At 44.6% G+C, this 13,644-nt stretch overlaps 1 protein-coding gene across 3 annotated transcripts in view; it reads right to left on the reverse strand.

Annotated features, from left to right (window-relative positions):
- Nucleotides 1-503: 503 nt before the first annotated feature.
- Osmr (oncostatin M receptor) overlaps nucleotides 504-13,644 on the reverse strand; it is a 55,120-nt gene continuing 41,979 nt past the window's right edge. For 2 of the 3 annotated variants that reach the window (XM_021183606.2, XM_029470024.1), the window contains exons 10-18: nucleotides 13,200-13,276; nucleotides 11,685-11,907; nucleotides 10,390-10,569; nucleotides 9,468-9,572; nucleotides 8,426-8,599; nucleotides 7,353-7,520; nucleotides 3,546-3,627; nucleotides 3,223-3,295; nucleotides 504-2,575 (exon numbers count right to left, since the gene is read on the reverse strand). In XM_021183606.2, the coding sequence (XP_021039265.1) occupies nucleotides 2,027-2,575; nucleotides 3,223-3,295; nucleotides 3,546-3,627; nucleotides 7,353-7,520; nucleotides 8,426-8,599; nucleotides 9,468-9,572; nucleotides 10,390-10,569; nucleotides 11,685-11,907; nucleotides 13,200-13,276 (1,631 nt within the window). In that variant the 3' untranslated portion in view covers nucleotides 504-2,026. The remainder of the gene's footprint in view (nucleotides 2,576-3,222; nucleotides 3,296-3,545; nucleotides 3,628-7,352; nucleotides 7,521-8,425; nucleotides 8,600-9,467; nucleotides 9,573-10,389; nucleotides 10,570-11,684; nucleotides 11,908-13,199; nucleotides 13,277-13,644) is intronic. The other variant, XM_021183607.2, reaches the window with a different exon arrangement.

Raw genomic sequence — 13,644 nt, forward strand, 5'->3', positions numbered from 1 at the left:
TCAGTCCTAACACCATTTACTGGAGTCTAGTTTTGTACCTTTGTCATGTATTAGGTGGCTGTTTCTGGGTATGTCTGTTTCTGAGTCTTGTGCTGTATGTCATTCATCTATATGTCTCTTTGTGCCCATTTTATTTGGTTTTGTTCCGTGGCTTGGAGGTTATAATAATTTACAGTCTGGTATTATGGTATCCCCAGCATTTGCTCTTTGTGCTAAGGATTGCTTTTTTTTACTTTCATGTAAATTTGAGAATTATTTTATCTGGTTCTAATGAACAATGCAATTTGAATTTTTATGGAAATTCCATTGGGTGCGTAATCAATCATATGTGCTAACAGTCATTTTTACAGCATTCTACTAATCCAGGCCCATGGCAGTATTTCCATTTCTAATGTGTAGATGTAACTTATTTGCAAGATATAATTGTCTTGGAGGCTTACTGCTAAAATAGGTTCACCCTTTCTAGTTCTTTCTGAACTCTGGCTGGCTAGCTCAAGTCGGCTGTTCTGGCTCAAACTCTCCAAGCTGACTAATTCAAACTGGCTTCTCTCTGCTTTGGACTGAATTGCTCTGCTTTGCCTTAAAAAAGCCAGTAGTACTGGCTTCTTCTGTCTTCACACTCAGCTAACAACAAAAGGAGCACCCCTGCACCTTGCCCTGTAACGTGACAAGCACTAAGAGGAAGGAACCAGTGTAAGTGTTCAGCTGTCACATATAGTCATTCCTCTGTGGCACGCTCCAGGAGTCGATTACAGGAGCTCTGCCGTTACCAAGATCTTCAGAAGTTCAGGCCTTAACCTAAAAATAGCATTGTATACAGTGAGTACTCCTCCATGCTGTGGCCTAATACCTGATGCGTGTAAGTGCTATGGAAATTGTTAATACCTTATTTACGGAATAACAAGGAAAATCTATGAATTTAGTACAGACAGTTTTTCTCCGGAATATCTTCTTTCTGAAATTGGTTAAATCTTGATGTGAAACCCACAGATAGGACCAAGTAGATTTTTGTCAAAAGACATGCTTTGGATCCTTCACAACTGACTTCTACAGTTTAAATTATACCCAGTTCTGGGGCTATAGTATTTTAGCACAACAGGAATGTGAGACAGAATTCTCTTGAACCAGACAACCAAGCGTGCAAAGAGCAGAGATCAGCTCGTGAAATAGGTCATCTAGATACAGCTTGGGGTGGGGGCAGGGGCTGGGGGTGGTGTATATTATATGCAAAAGGCATCACTCAATGAAATGTCCTTTTTTTTTTTTTTTCCTGTTCTGAGGTAGTCAAAAACTAAAGAGGAAGACGAGTCTGTTGAACAGGATGCAGTCACCTGGGCAGCAGGTCTGGAGCTCCTTGAAATCCTGTTTTACTGCAGGAGACGTATGAAGAGTCTCCTGTCCATTTGCACATCTTACTGGTTAGTTATGGTGTAGACACGAAGAGAGTTCTTTTTGCTTTATCGGTGACTACAAGTTCTCATTTCAAGGTATGGCCAAAATCTAGTTTGTAACCTTTCCATTAAATGTGATAAATCTGCACAGTAAAGTACTCAACCTCTTGTGGTGCTAATCAAAACCTCGGACCCACTTGGTTTACCCTTAAACTATGAAGCGTGAGGTTAAGTTTACAAGAAGATGCTTTCGCACTGCAAATCAAAATCCTAGGACCACAGTCTCATTGTGTAGTTTTGAGTAGGTAGGCTCTGCGAAATGACTGGTGTATACCCTATGTCAAGCTACTGCAATAAGGGTGAGCCTGGACCAAATAATAACAAGGTCAGCATGCTCCCGGATCTGCCATTTCTAAGGAAGCCTTCAGGGTGAACACCATATTATATAGTTTTGGTCCTTAAGTCTGTCGGTCTGTAGTGATCGTTGATCACTACAGATAATTATCACTGCAGATAATGAGTCTCTCCCCACCCCTCACCCCTGGAACCAACCAGGGCAGGTGGTGTTGGCATGGTAACAGCTACATCTCCCAAAGTGCCTGTAGTGTGTAGAGTGCATTTGTGCTGCTTGGTGTTTACTGTTCACCTTGGCCTAAAAGGATCGTTGAGGTCAAGCTGTTATTCTCCTTCAGAGAAGGGGATGCGAAGCTCCCAGGAACTACCATTTGCCTTTTATACTCTGAACCATGCACTGGCATGGGTGGATTCGTGGCAAGCGTGTCCTTGTCTCCGCACATGGGTGAGGCCAGCTGCGACACATAAATCAAGCTAGTTTCTTCAGTTGGACTTTCGACCAGGGGCTTCATATAGTCCTTTTCTAATACGTTCTGGAACTTGTTAGGTGGAGCCAATAGTCCAAGTTGGTGTGCTGTGTCTTTTAGGGGACCTGGAACCAGGCCATGGGAACCAGAATCAAAAGCTGACTGATCGTAAGTAAAATTCTCAAAGAAGATGCAGGACACAGGCCCTGAGGAATCCTTTTCTGTTGGCACAATTGGAGGCTTAGTGGGTACATCTTCAATGTGAAGTTTCCCAGACTGTGTCTTGCTGCCTTCTGCTTTGTTTATCACTTCAAGGACATCTGGAATGCAGTCTTTGACATTCATTATTAAGTGAGGATTCTTCTGCAAGGGAATCAAACATATGTTAAGATAAATGCACGAGGGAGTGTCCAAGTGTATCATGTGTACAGTGTGCACTGAGTTTCCCATTCCTTCCTGGCCATATGTGAACTTGAAGGTTGTGACAAAACCATATGACTCAGCAGGACAGAACAAGTCATTTCTGTCTTAGGAATCTGTCAGACTCCCAGATGGATGAAGCCCTCCTCTCGCACCACTGACTTTTCTGGGAGCCCGCAATGAGTAAGATGTAATCACATTCGTTTGATCTATGCTGGGATGGATCAAAACCAGAGCTTCACTCATGCTAGGCAAGGCTACTCTGCCACTGAGCTGTGCCCTAGTCCAGCCTGCCTCATCACTGTGTTTATGTTTCTAATTTATTAGCTTTTCCTGAAGATGTACAAGAAAGCTTGATCAATAAACCAAGATGAGTTCTTTTCTGTCACTTACCAAACACACACACACACACACACACACACACTTTTAGTTTTTCTTGAAAGAGAGTCTCACTACATAGCCTTAGAACTAACTATATAGACGAGACTGGACTCAGGCTCACATAGGTAGGGACCGCAGGCATGAGCCACCATGTCCGGCTGGATTAGTTCTTCCCGGGCATGGTACACATACAGCATCCCCACATTTACCTTAGATTTTATGAGTGACAGAATGCTGCTCTTGTACGGATTGGGGATGTCAGGATAGCACTTCTCCTTCACCCTGGAAGAGTGGCAAGAACAAGACTGATGAACAATTCAGAGGGACCGGTAAGAGGGAGCGCTCTCAAGTACCCTCAGACATGAGTCTTCTTTTCCCCATCTAGTGATCAGAAGGCAAGCTTGTCAGCTAGATTGCATATGCTCACCTACATGCCTTTGCTCTCCCCTCATCCTTTCCCCATGTTATTCCATACCACTTGTGTCTTACGGTCTGCTCCTAACTCTTGACTGAAGGCTTCCTCTCCACTTACCACTGACTTTTCCAGTAGCAGACAATGATGCTGAGCAAGATGCAGAGGGTCATGGGTAGTATGATCTGCAGCAGCATGTGGGCTAAAGAAGAGAAAAGAAAGGAGTCATTTCCACATATGTGTTGGCCTCCTTAAAGAAAGAAAAGGTTATGGGGGGGGTGATGAATTTTCCATGTTTACTGATCTCCAACTTCATGTATTTATCCAAGACTCAGTAGGAGTCTTTTAAAATGAGTTTAATTCTGAAAAAAAGAAAATCACTTCTCACAAATGAATAGGTCTTATGTATTAGATTTAGAGAAACTTAACTGGGTGGAACTTATAGAAAAAATTCAATCGGAGTCTTGCCTGACTAGAAAGAGAGAAGTCAAAGGAGACTAGGTATGGTGGTGCATACCTGTAACCCTCCTAACACGAAGGAGGCAGAGCAGAAGTACCAGGAGTTCAAGGCCAACGTGGCCCATCTGAGACACCAACCAATGCAGGGTGCCCTTTGCCACGAGTCAACAAACACTCCATAGTTCAAACTCATTAAGTCTGATAGAAGATACCATTGACTGTCCAGTTTCTCACTGAAGTGGTTTAAATATGCTTGGCCCATGGGAGTGTGGTCTTGTTGGAAAAACTGTGTCGCTGTGTAGGCGGGCTTTGAGGTCTCCTAGTGCTCAAGCTCCACCTAGTGAAAAAGGAGACCCTCCTCCTCCTCCTCCTCGCTGCCTTCGGATCTGTGAAATTCTTGGCTCCTCCAGCACCAGGTTTGCTTGCATGCTGCCATGCTTCCCACCATGATGATAATTGACTGAACCTCTGAAACTGTAAGTCAGCCCCCCCCCCTTTTTTATGTTTGCCTTTATAAGAGTTGCCTTGGTCACGGTGTCTCTTCAGAGCAAACTAAGACACTACCCTAGCTCTGCAGTGGGTGGGAGTATTTTCCTCCTCTTGCCTGGGGGCATAAGCACATGCCTTAGTTTGGCCAGTATGATGATCAATGGGTCATAGCTGTGCTCTAAGGAGAGGCTTCAAATATGCTTGTATAGTCATTCTCTTCTTTCACCCCCCATGAAAAGAGTATGCCCGATGTACTGCTGCTTTTCACAAGTGACTTTATGTGAAAAAGACCTGCACCAGACCCAAGCCCAGAGGTCAGTGTGGCCCATCCAGCCAAGCCACGTTGGCATGGAACCTCTGATCAGAAGGGAAATATCTGTTTGCCACTGAGATTCTAAGGTTGCTTATCATATATTAAAATTTGGCTAGGTACAGGAGTGCCTGAACTTTTGATATTGTGACAGTTATCTCCTATAAAGTTCACACTCAGGAGTTACACGATAGAGCTACCAAAATGATCACATAGATCATAATATTTTAACAAAGTTGGGCCACATTCAGAACTGTCCCAGGGTTATATGTGACTAGCGGGCTGCAGCCTGGAGAGGGAGACAAACCTTGTCTTACATTCCTTTACCCTTGTGCACCTTAACTGCCTTTAATAATTAACTCTACTTTATTTCTCAAATGTGTCCAACACTACTATTTTTAGTGCTTGTAACTCAACTAGTCAATCACTTGGCTTTCGCAAAGAGAACATCCTAGGCAAATGACTGGGCAGGCTCTGAGGACAGTGTGCATGCAGGCACACATGGTCCTGTTCTTTCAGTGTGCTTCCCCTACCCTCCTCACTCCTTATCCAGTACCTGCCTGGACTAGAAACACACACACACACACACACACACAACTTGGTTTGGATCCCCAGCTGGGTGTTGGGTGTTGGGAAGTGCTAGAGTTCCTTAAGGGAGCCCCGCCTGGGTAGAGGCCTGTACCAGTGTGGTGAGAATACTTACTCTCAAGACCTGCGAGTGCTGTGATCAGTTTTAAATTTGGTAAAAGTATGGATTTACATACTCTTTACTGAAGGGCAAATGGGGGATGGGTATCCATTATTGGAAACGCTTGGAGCCAGAGGCTCTTAGGATTTCAGATCGCTTTGATTTGGGGAATATTTGCATATCCATGGTGAGCTGTATGATGAGAGTCTGATTACAAAATTCACACAAGATTCATCTGCATTGAAGTGTGCCCCTTTATACACGGGTGGCATGGCAGTCCTCAAAATGTTTTGATTTGGAATTTGGACTTTCCAATTTAGCATATTCAACCTGTGTGTGTGTGTGTGTGTGTGTGTGTGTGTGTGTGTGTGTGTGACGGGGGGGGGGGAGAAAGACATGGATGTAGAGAGACAAACATTGTATACAGCTCAATGAATTTCTTACTACCCTGGCACATCCATCTAACCAGTGTACAAAGAGGAGCACTACCCAGCAGACCCCCCCACACTGTGTATCTCCAAGCAGACTGGCCCTTTCAGGGTGTGGCGGCGGTGTCTTCCTGTGTTCTGAAGTAGAACCTCACAGCAGAACTCGTAAATGCTTCCTGTCACTCCTTGCTGCACCATATAAGTTCATAACTGTAGGAACATTGTTTTCATTACTATGTGATAGTCCACTGTGTGGCCATAGCAGAGTTGTTTATCCTTCTCGGGGACAGAGAGTGGATGCTTCCAGTTTGTGAGTCTCAGGGGTTGTACAGATGTGGACATTCTATTCTAATACTCATCTGTAGGCATCTGCGGTGTATACGAGTGTATACCTCTATACAGACGGAATTTCTTTAGGCTGTACATCAAGAAATGAGGGTCTGAGCGCCACATTGAGCATACACTTTCCTTAGAAGACACTAATATGACCAGTTTCCCTAAGTTACTGTGCCAACTTTTTCCTCCCTACATACAAGGTGTAAGAGTTCCAGTTTTTCTACATCTTTGCCAACATTGGTTTTCGTTTTGTTTCTCCATCTGTTTGATTTCAACAGCCATCAGGTGAGTTTTGAAAACTTCTGAAAAGTTAACTCCAGGTGCCGCTTGCTTCGCAAGGGACAACATCCCGACAAAACTGTAAGTTCTGAGTACTGCAAGAGGATGCATTGCCACACACCCGGCCTGCCGACAGCCTGGCTTCACGGCAGCGACTGCAGACTGCCACAGACTCCCCTTGGAATGGCCTGGCTGTTGGAGCTGTGGCTTGTGCCACACCATCCTGCATTCCACCAGCCTGGGAAAAGATCACACTGCAAAGAACATCTTCTTCTGAGTGGGTCCTGCTTTTACACCGCAGCAATTCAAAGGGTCTTAAGTTGACCCATCATGTGGTAGGGAACCAGTACCTGTCCCAATACCAGAATAGGATGCTCGCTGTTCCCACTGAATGCTTGGCACTGGGGTCTCTGGACTCTGAAGCGGGCTCCTGTGGTCTTACCAATCAGAATGACTCTAAAGTCCTTCCTTTGAGGTTACTGACCCAGTATTTATGGCCTGATCTAGAGCACGTTACCAACCTCTCACTATCCTCAGAAGCCCTAGCAGAGCCAAAAGTTGCCGGTCAGCCCAGAAAACCCAGCCAGAAGGAAGGCTGAGGCCAAAGGCTACCCACCACCATCCAGGGCCTGCTGGAGTGAGAAGCCGGTAGCTTTTCTGATGTCAACTCTAAAATATGCTGTGACTTTCAAGTCACACTGAGGCTGAGTCCCAGAGATAGACATCCAGTCTCAGTGAGAAGAAGTTTTCAGATCATAATGGTCAGGTGACTGCTGGTTTGACCTGGGGTCGGGAACAGGATTCTGAATAATGTATGTGTGGAATGGAGAAAAAGGCATGGAGGCGGGGAAAGAAGGAAGAAATTATTGAAACGTCCTCATCTGGAGAAAGCACAGGAAGTCAACCTTGAGGGAATCATTCGCTTTGGAGAAACTCACAGCGTGCATCTGGAGTTGTGACCTTTGTGAACGTTTCATTGGGTCCTGGGCCAGCGCTGGTGTACGGAGTGACGAAAAACTCATAGAGGGACTCTGGCTGAAGGTTTTCCACGGTGAGTGTCTTTGTCTCTGAGCCATTGATGTCGTATTTACAGAGGACTGAATGATCTGTGAGTGAAAAACAACGTTGTCAAGAAAATCATATTCAGGGCATGGCGGAGCCCTGCTTGTGGCGTTAGTAGAGTGTTCGTCTAGCACCCACATGGCCTTAATTCTCAACACAACAGACACCGGACATGACGGCACACGCCTGTGATCCCAGTGGCAATGCGCTCAAGGTCATCTTCAGTTACATAGTGAGTTCCAGTCAGCCTGGGATGCATGGCACTGACTTAGGAAGAAGGAAAGAAAAGAACGTGGCAGAGACCTTGTGCGGGAGCCAGGCACTGATACCCTGCTCTCTTGGTACCATCAGCATCCTTAAGCCAACCTCAAATCAAATAATAATCTCACAGTGTTCAAGGTGTGCCACAATAAACAAAATACCCACTAAGCAGGGAGTGGCAACAATACAGGTAGAGGGCTGTGTGCCAGACGTAATAGGCACACACAGGGAACATAAGCTGGCACCAGAGATGTGGCTTACAGACTTCTTACTCATAGTATGTGGGAGGCGTGCATTTGGTCTTCAGCACCACAAACATATGAGTAAATCTAATACCTTTTGACAAAGTGTTTTTGGTTTTTTTTTTGTTTTGTTTTAGGAGAGGCTAGGAAACAAACAGGTTTTCAAAATGGAAGAGGGTTTCCTTAGGGGCCAATGGTCAGGCCCACATAATTTTTTAACAGAGTTAAACTTCCTCTCCCTCTACTCACAGCCCTTTTTTGTTTTGCTATTGGTTGTAAAATGGGATGGGAAGAGCATCAGTCTGGTTCCCAGCCTGGCCCTGTCACGTAAGGGGCCTTTTCTGAGCCTTTTCCTAACTCCACCAACAGACTCAGCCTCGCTTTCATGGCTCCCAAACTGTGAGATCTTCTGAGTCTAAGTGAACAACCAAGAAAGCGAGCATCACCTGGAAGGAGGGTCCTTTCCCAGTGTTGGTTGCACTGCATCTCCTTGGATTTCACATACACAAGGTACCCTTTTATAAAACCAGCCTGGAAGTCACTGTCGTAATCTGGCCATCTTAGAACGAAGGAGTTAGGGGTCGAGTAAGGAACCTCCACTTTCGGGTTCACCGAAGGCGCTAGGGAAGGAAGACGGGCAAGAGCGAGTCATGCTGTGGAAATGGCCATTTATGCAAAGTAAACACAGAGCACAGGTAGCTGAGGATGCTGAGCTCCTGTCAAGTGAAGGGGTTTTATCTGTTTCCATGGATGCTGTGCACCAAGACACAGTTCTTCATGCTCAGAAGGAGCTGAGCAACTGTCTCGTTAAAACTTCTCATAAATGAAGACATAAGTACATAGAGAGTGAAAAAATAAGTGAAAAAAATCATTGCAATCATGCTAAATTGTCCAACAATAGGTGGTTTGGCATATGTAGAAGGATTCCTTCCCATCATGGAAGTAGCATAGTCGTTAAGTCATATTTTGTGGCATTAATCAAACAAGAAGTTTGATTGTCGAGCATTCCATTTTTATTTAAAAGAGTATATCGCTATAGAGAAACAGTTATCAGTGTACAGTAAGACTAACTGGATATTGCCCTTTAGGTGTTAAAATTAGCAATGATTTCATCCTCTTTTATATAATGTTTTAGATATCTCCTAGAATGAAGATGTTTCATTTATATGACTTTAAAAACTTAATGCCAGTCCGGTGTGGTGGCGCATGCCTTTAATCCCAGTACTCGGGAGGCAGAGGCAGGTGGATTTCTGAGTTCCAGGCCAGCCTGGTCTACAAAGTGAGTTCCAGGACAGCCAGGGCTATACAGAGAAATCCTCTCTTGAAAAACAAAAACAAACAAACAAAAACAAACAAACAAACAAAAACCTTAATGCCATTTTAAAAAAATGGAACCATAACATTAAATATGGGAACGAAATCTTTCTAAACACAAAACTATGGTCCAGCACAAGTCTTCAGGAGTCATGCCAACAGTCTTCCACTTACCCAGTTCCTGGGTGTATCCTCTTTGTTTCTCTACTAACCGAGCTTGGTGTTCCGCAGACCTTTCAAAAATTCTGAAGTTGTAACGAACGCCTGGTTTAAAATCATCTAGAGAAGAGAAGTCAAAGGTTTTTAAGGAGACACGATGACATCATTTGAGCTGAGCAGGAAAGGGACAGACAGTAAGCAAGCAACCCCTAGTAGCTTCTTTCTCAAGATCTTCCCACTCTTTCCACGAGTATTTCCCCCCTTCCACTAGGCCTTAGAACTTTCTGTGTTGCGAACACAGTGCTGTCTACAGTCAATAGAAACTGTCATGTGCTCTGGAGCCAGGATCCTCAGCAGGCCTCACTTGTGCTCTTGGGCTCCCTCATCCGTGCTCTCGGGCCCCTGAATCTTGCAGGGGTCTCCATCACTTTCTGCATCTAGATGATTCCCACATCAGTCCTTCCTCCTGCGCTTCCTACTTAGGCCACACCCTTGAGCATCTTTGATCTCCCTAAAACAGCAGGGATTGTCAAGTTGAAGATTCATTGCAGGAGAGGAGAGTTCATGCCTTAAAGTTCACTGAAATTGAAAGCTGATTCTGTTTCCATTAACTCTATGGGCTACATGTCCCAAGTGTGGCTGTTCTTTGCATCTGCAAAAGCTTTCTGCAAATGGTTCCGATGTCCCTCTCATCTAGAGGAGACATTTGTTAAACTCTGCACTATGCATCCACATTTCCATACTCTGCTGCAGTAGATTTTAAGTTCAAAGGTCAGAATCCATTCCCAGAAAGTCTGATCTCCAAGCAACCACACTGGACTTGTCACTTCAAAATCGTTAGCCTAGCCTAGCACCAAGTATGCGTAGACCAGAACTGAAGTCAACGCTGAACTTCCTGCAAGAGAGCTATGCAGGGAGGAGTGCTGAGCACTCTCACCTGAGGTGATGGTCGTGCTTGTGGTATTGGGACCGAGGTTCTTCCACTGCAAATCACAGCGTTGGTCCTGGGAATGTGCACACCAGTCCACAACATAGCCCATCGTGTCTCCAGATACGGGCTCCCAAGAAATATTGAATGCATCCTTTATACCTTTAATTGTCTTTTCCTGGACCTCTTCTGTGCAGAAACAAATAGAATAATACTTCTGATCAGTTCATTGTGTGTGTGTGTGTGTCTTATGAGTTCCAAGGAAGGAAAGAAACCAACACTTGTAATGTTTGTTTATGGTTTTGCTTTAAAATGTCTCTCAGTGTCAAGGTTAAAGTGTAGCCCTGCTCCAGAGCAATAGAAGGGATTTCACATAGACAGTCTGTTGGAAAATGAAATACCTTCTAATATGGTTCACTTAGCCTAAACTTAAACTGAAATGGGATGGAACCATGCGATCTTGCCTAGCCCCATGAGAAGGCCCTGGCACCTTTACAGCAACAACTGTAGGATGGCATCATCGCAAGGTACGTTAATAATGATCTTAGCAGGTCAACTCCCTTTTGTCTCTTATTATGTACAGTGTTTCAAAGCATAAGGCTAAGCATATACTATGCCCAGATTTCCTATGGCTCAGTCAAGAAGGACATTGGTGTCACTCTTAAGGTTTAGATGTGAGATCACTTGCTCTTTGCTCAATCCTTAGTTGGCTGAAAGATTAGCAGGTTATCATCTATTCTTATTCTACAAACTTGGCCAAATTACAATGTCTCCTGAAAGAGTATGTCAGCTCTCCTTATGATATCCATGATATTCATGGGCTCCTCAGCCCCTACCACTGCTCTCTCTCAATGTAGTCTCACTATGTAGCAGAGGCTGGCCTCAAACTCATCATCCCCCTGCCTCAACCTCCTGAGTGTTGTGGATACAGACCTGCTCCATCAGCATGGCTGTACCATAAACTCTTTATAGGTGATAAGAATTGGCAAGTATTGGTCACAGCAGAGTAAATATAATCCATATCTCACAAGACAAAAGTCTCTAGGGCACTGTCTTGACGCTAAGGAGTAATTGGTGTGAGATTGCATTCACTTACATGAATTTTAGATCATCTCTTGAATGTGTGGAAGAACGCAAGGACAGAGTGTGCTGGACCACTGTGAAGGTATTGTCATATTGCAACCTGCTGATACACCCAGCTCTGAATGTGCCTCAAGTCATGGCTTTATTTGTCTGTCACTACTTGGAAATATCATCAATGTTTCCCTCAAGAGTGGAAGCCAAATTGCCCAACGCCGACTCACCGTGTCCAGAATCATTAGAAAGGACCATCAAGGACTCAGGAGATGCCCCCATGCTGTTGTTGGCTGTGATGCGAATCTTGTAAGGTTGCAGGTCAAGGCTCAGGTTTGTGCTGAGGGCTGGTGCCCAGACAGAGTAGTGTTCTGACTCAGTTGGTTTGGCTTCATTTTCTACAACTATATTATAGGATATGATTTTGCCATTGGCCTGTGATTTTAATAGTGGCTGAAAAAGATGATAATCCTTTCAAAATGGCTGTAGTCTAAAATAACTTTTTCATTTCTCCCATCCCTTAGCTGCCCAATCCACATATACATAAGAGCATATCCATATATATATATATATTTGCACACACCTATGTGCGCACTATCTACCACATTCACACATTCATACATATAAACAGATTAGAACAAATATATGTCTGTGTGAGTGTGCACATGAACACACACACATACACTAGAACATTCATAAAATTAAATAGGGTCATTATCTCAACACCACGCTTAGAATCAGGTGTGTCAATCTAACTGAAGAGAGCAGAGACTAAAATCATTTAGAGCTTATATTAAAGATTTATAGTGTGTCTAGAGAGCAGGAACCGAGTCAAAAGTCAAGAGAAATGTAGACTCCTTAGCTCCAGAGGAAATAAGATTATAAGGCAGCTAAAAGAAGATACAGGAGTGGAACCAGCATCCAGTAAGAAGAACCTGTGTCCTGGCCTCCCTTTACCTGGTCTTCCCTTACCCCGACCTCTGCCCGCTAGTTCATATTCCCTCTTCTAGAAGATGCTCATGGTTGCAGAGAAGCCCTGGCCCTCCCAGGTCAGCATCTATCAGTGCTTCTTGAGGTCTGTTCTTCCTGGAGCAGGCTATGTCCTGCTTTGTGGACCCCTAGATCTCAGATTAAGCAGTAGCTACCCCCTCAGGGGGTGAACAGAACTCAGACATCTTAGCAGAGCCATACTTACATGCAGAGACCCCAAAGACTGTGCCAAACTCAACGGGAGAAGAAAAGTTGGTGAGGCTGTGACAATGGGCCAACCATCTCCTATTGCTATGCTTTGGCATGAGACAGTGTAACTCATGTATCTCTCTATCTCAGAGCCCTGAATACAAAGCTGGCCTTCCAGGCTGTCATGCAGTGGATTGGGCCAGGCAGAAGAATAACGTTGATATAGTATAAATTAATAGCTTGATTTGAAACTTTTGTATTTACCTATCCACAAATCAGAAGTAGAGTGTGTGACTCTAGACATACTTCTTTGTCTTGATCCTTGCAAAAGTTACAGTGGACCTGAGTAGAACATTCAGGAAAGATTCTAACAGTCAGAACCAACCATCAGCCATCAGTTGGGCTCAGGGAAACTGTAGCCCAAGCACTAGGACCAGGTATGGAGTAGGTCTTTCTCCCTGATAACCAGCCCTGTGAGACTGACACCATGATTTCTCCTGGTGAACTGGGGAGTGCGCTGCTATCCAGAAGCAGCAAGTCAGACCTTCTGAAGCTGCAAGTCTTACCTTCCAGAATAAAGTCACAACGCGTCTTCCATTCTCCGACCACACTTCTCTCCACACATCAAGAGCCTGTGAGGGAGCTGAACCAAAGACAAGTCCCAAGGTCATTTTGTCTGCAAAGAAGGTCATACTTTCCATGTTTTTTTTTTTAAGGTATTTTCTTCATTTACATTTCCAGTGCTATCCCAAAAGTCTCCCATACCCTCCCCCCCATCCCCCCCCCACTCCCACTTCTTGGCCCTGGTGTTCCCTGTACTGAGGCATATAAAGTTCGCACAACCAACGGGCCTCTCCACTGATGGCCGACTAAGCCATCTTCTGATACATATGCAGCTAGAGACATGAGCTCTCGGGGGTACTGGTTAGTTCATATTGTTGTTCCACCTATAGGGTTGCAGATCCCTTTAGCTCCTTGGGTACTTTCTCTAGCTCCTCCATTGGGGGACCT

This window comes from Mus caroli, chromosome 15, assembly GCF_900094665.2.
Source record: "Mus caroli chromosome 15, CAROLI_EIJ_v1.1, whole genome shotgun sequence".
NCBI lineage: Eukaryota > Metazoa > Chordata > Mammalia > Rodentia > Muridae > Mus > Mus caroli.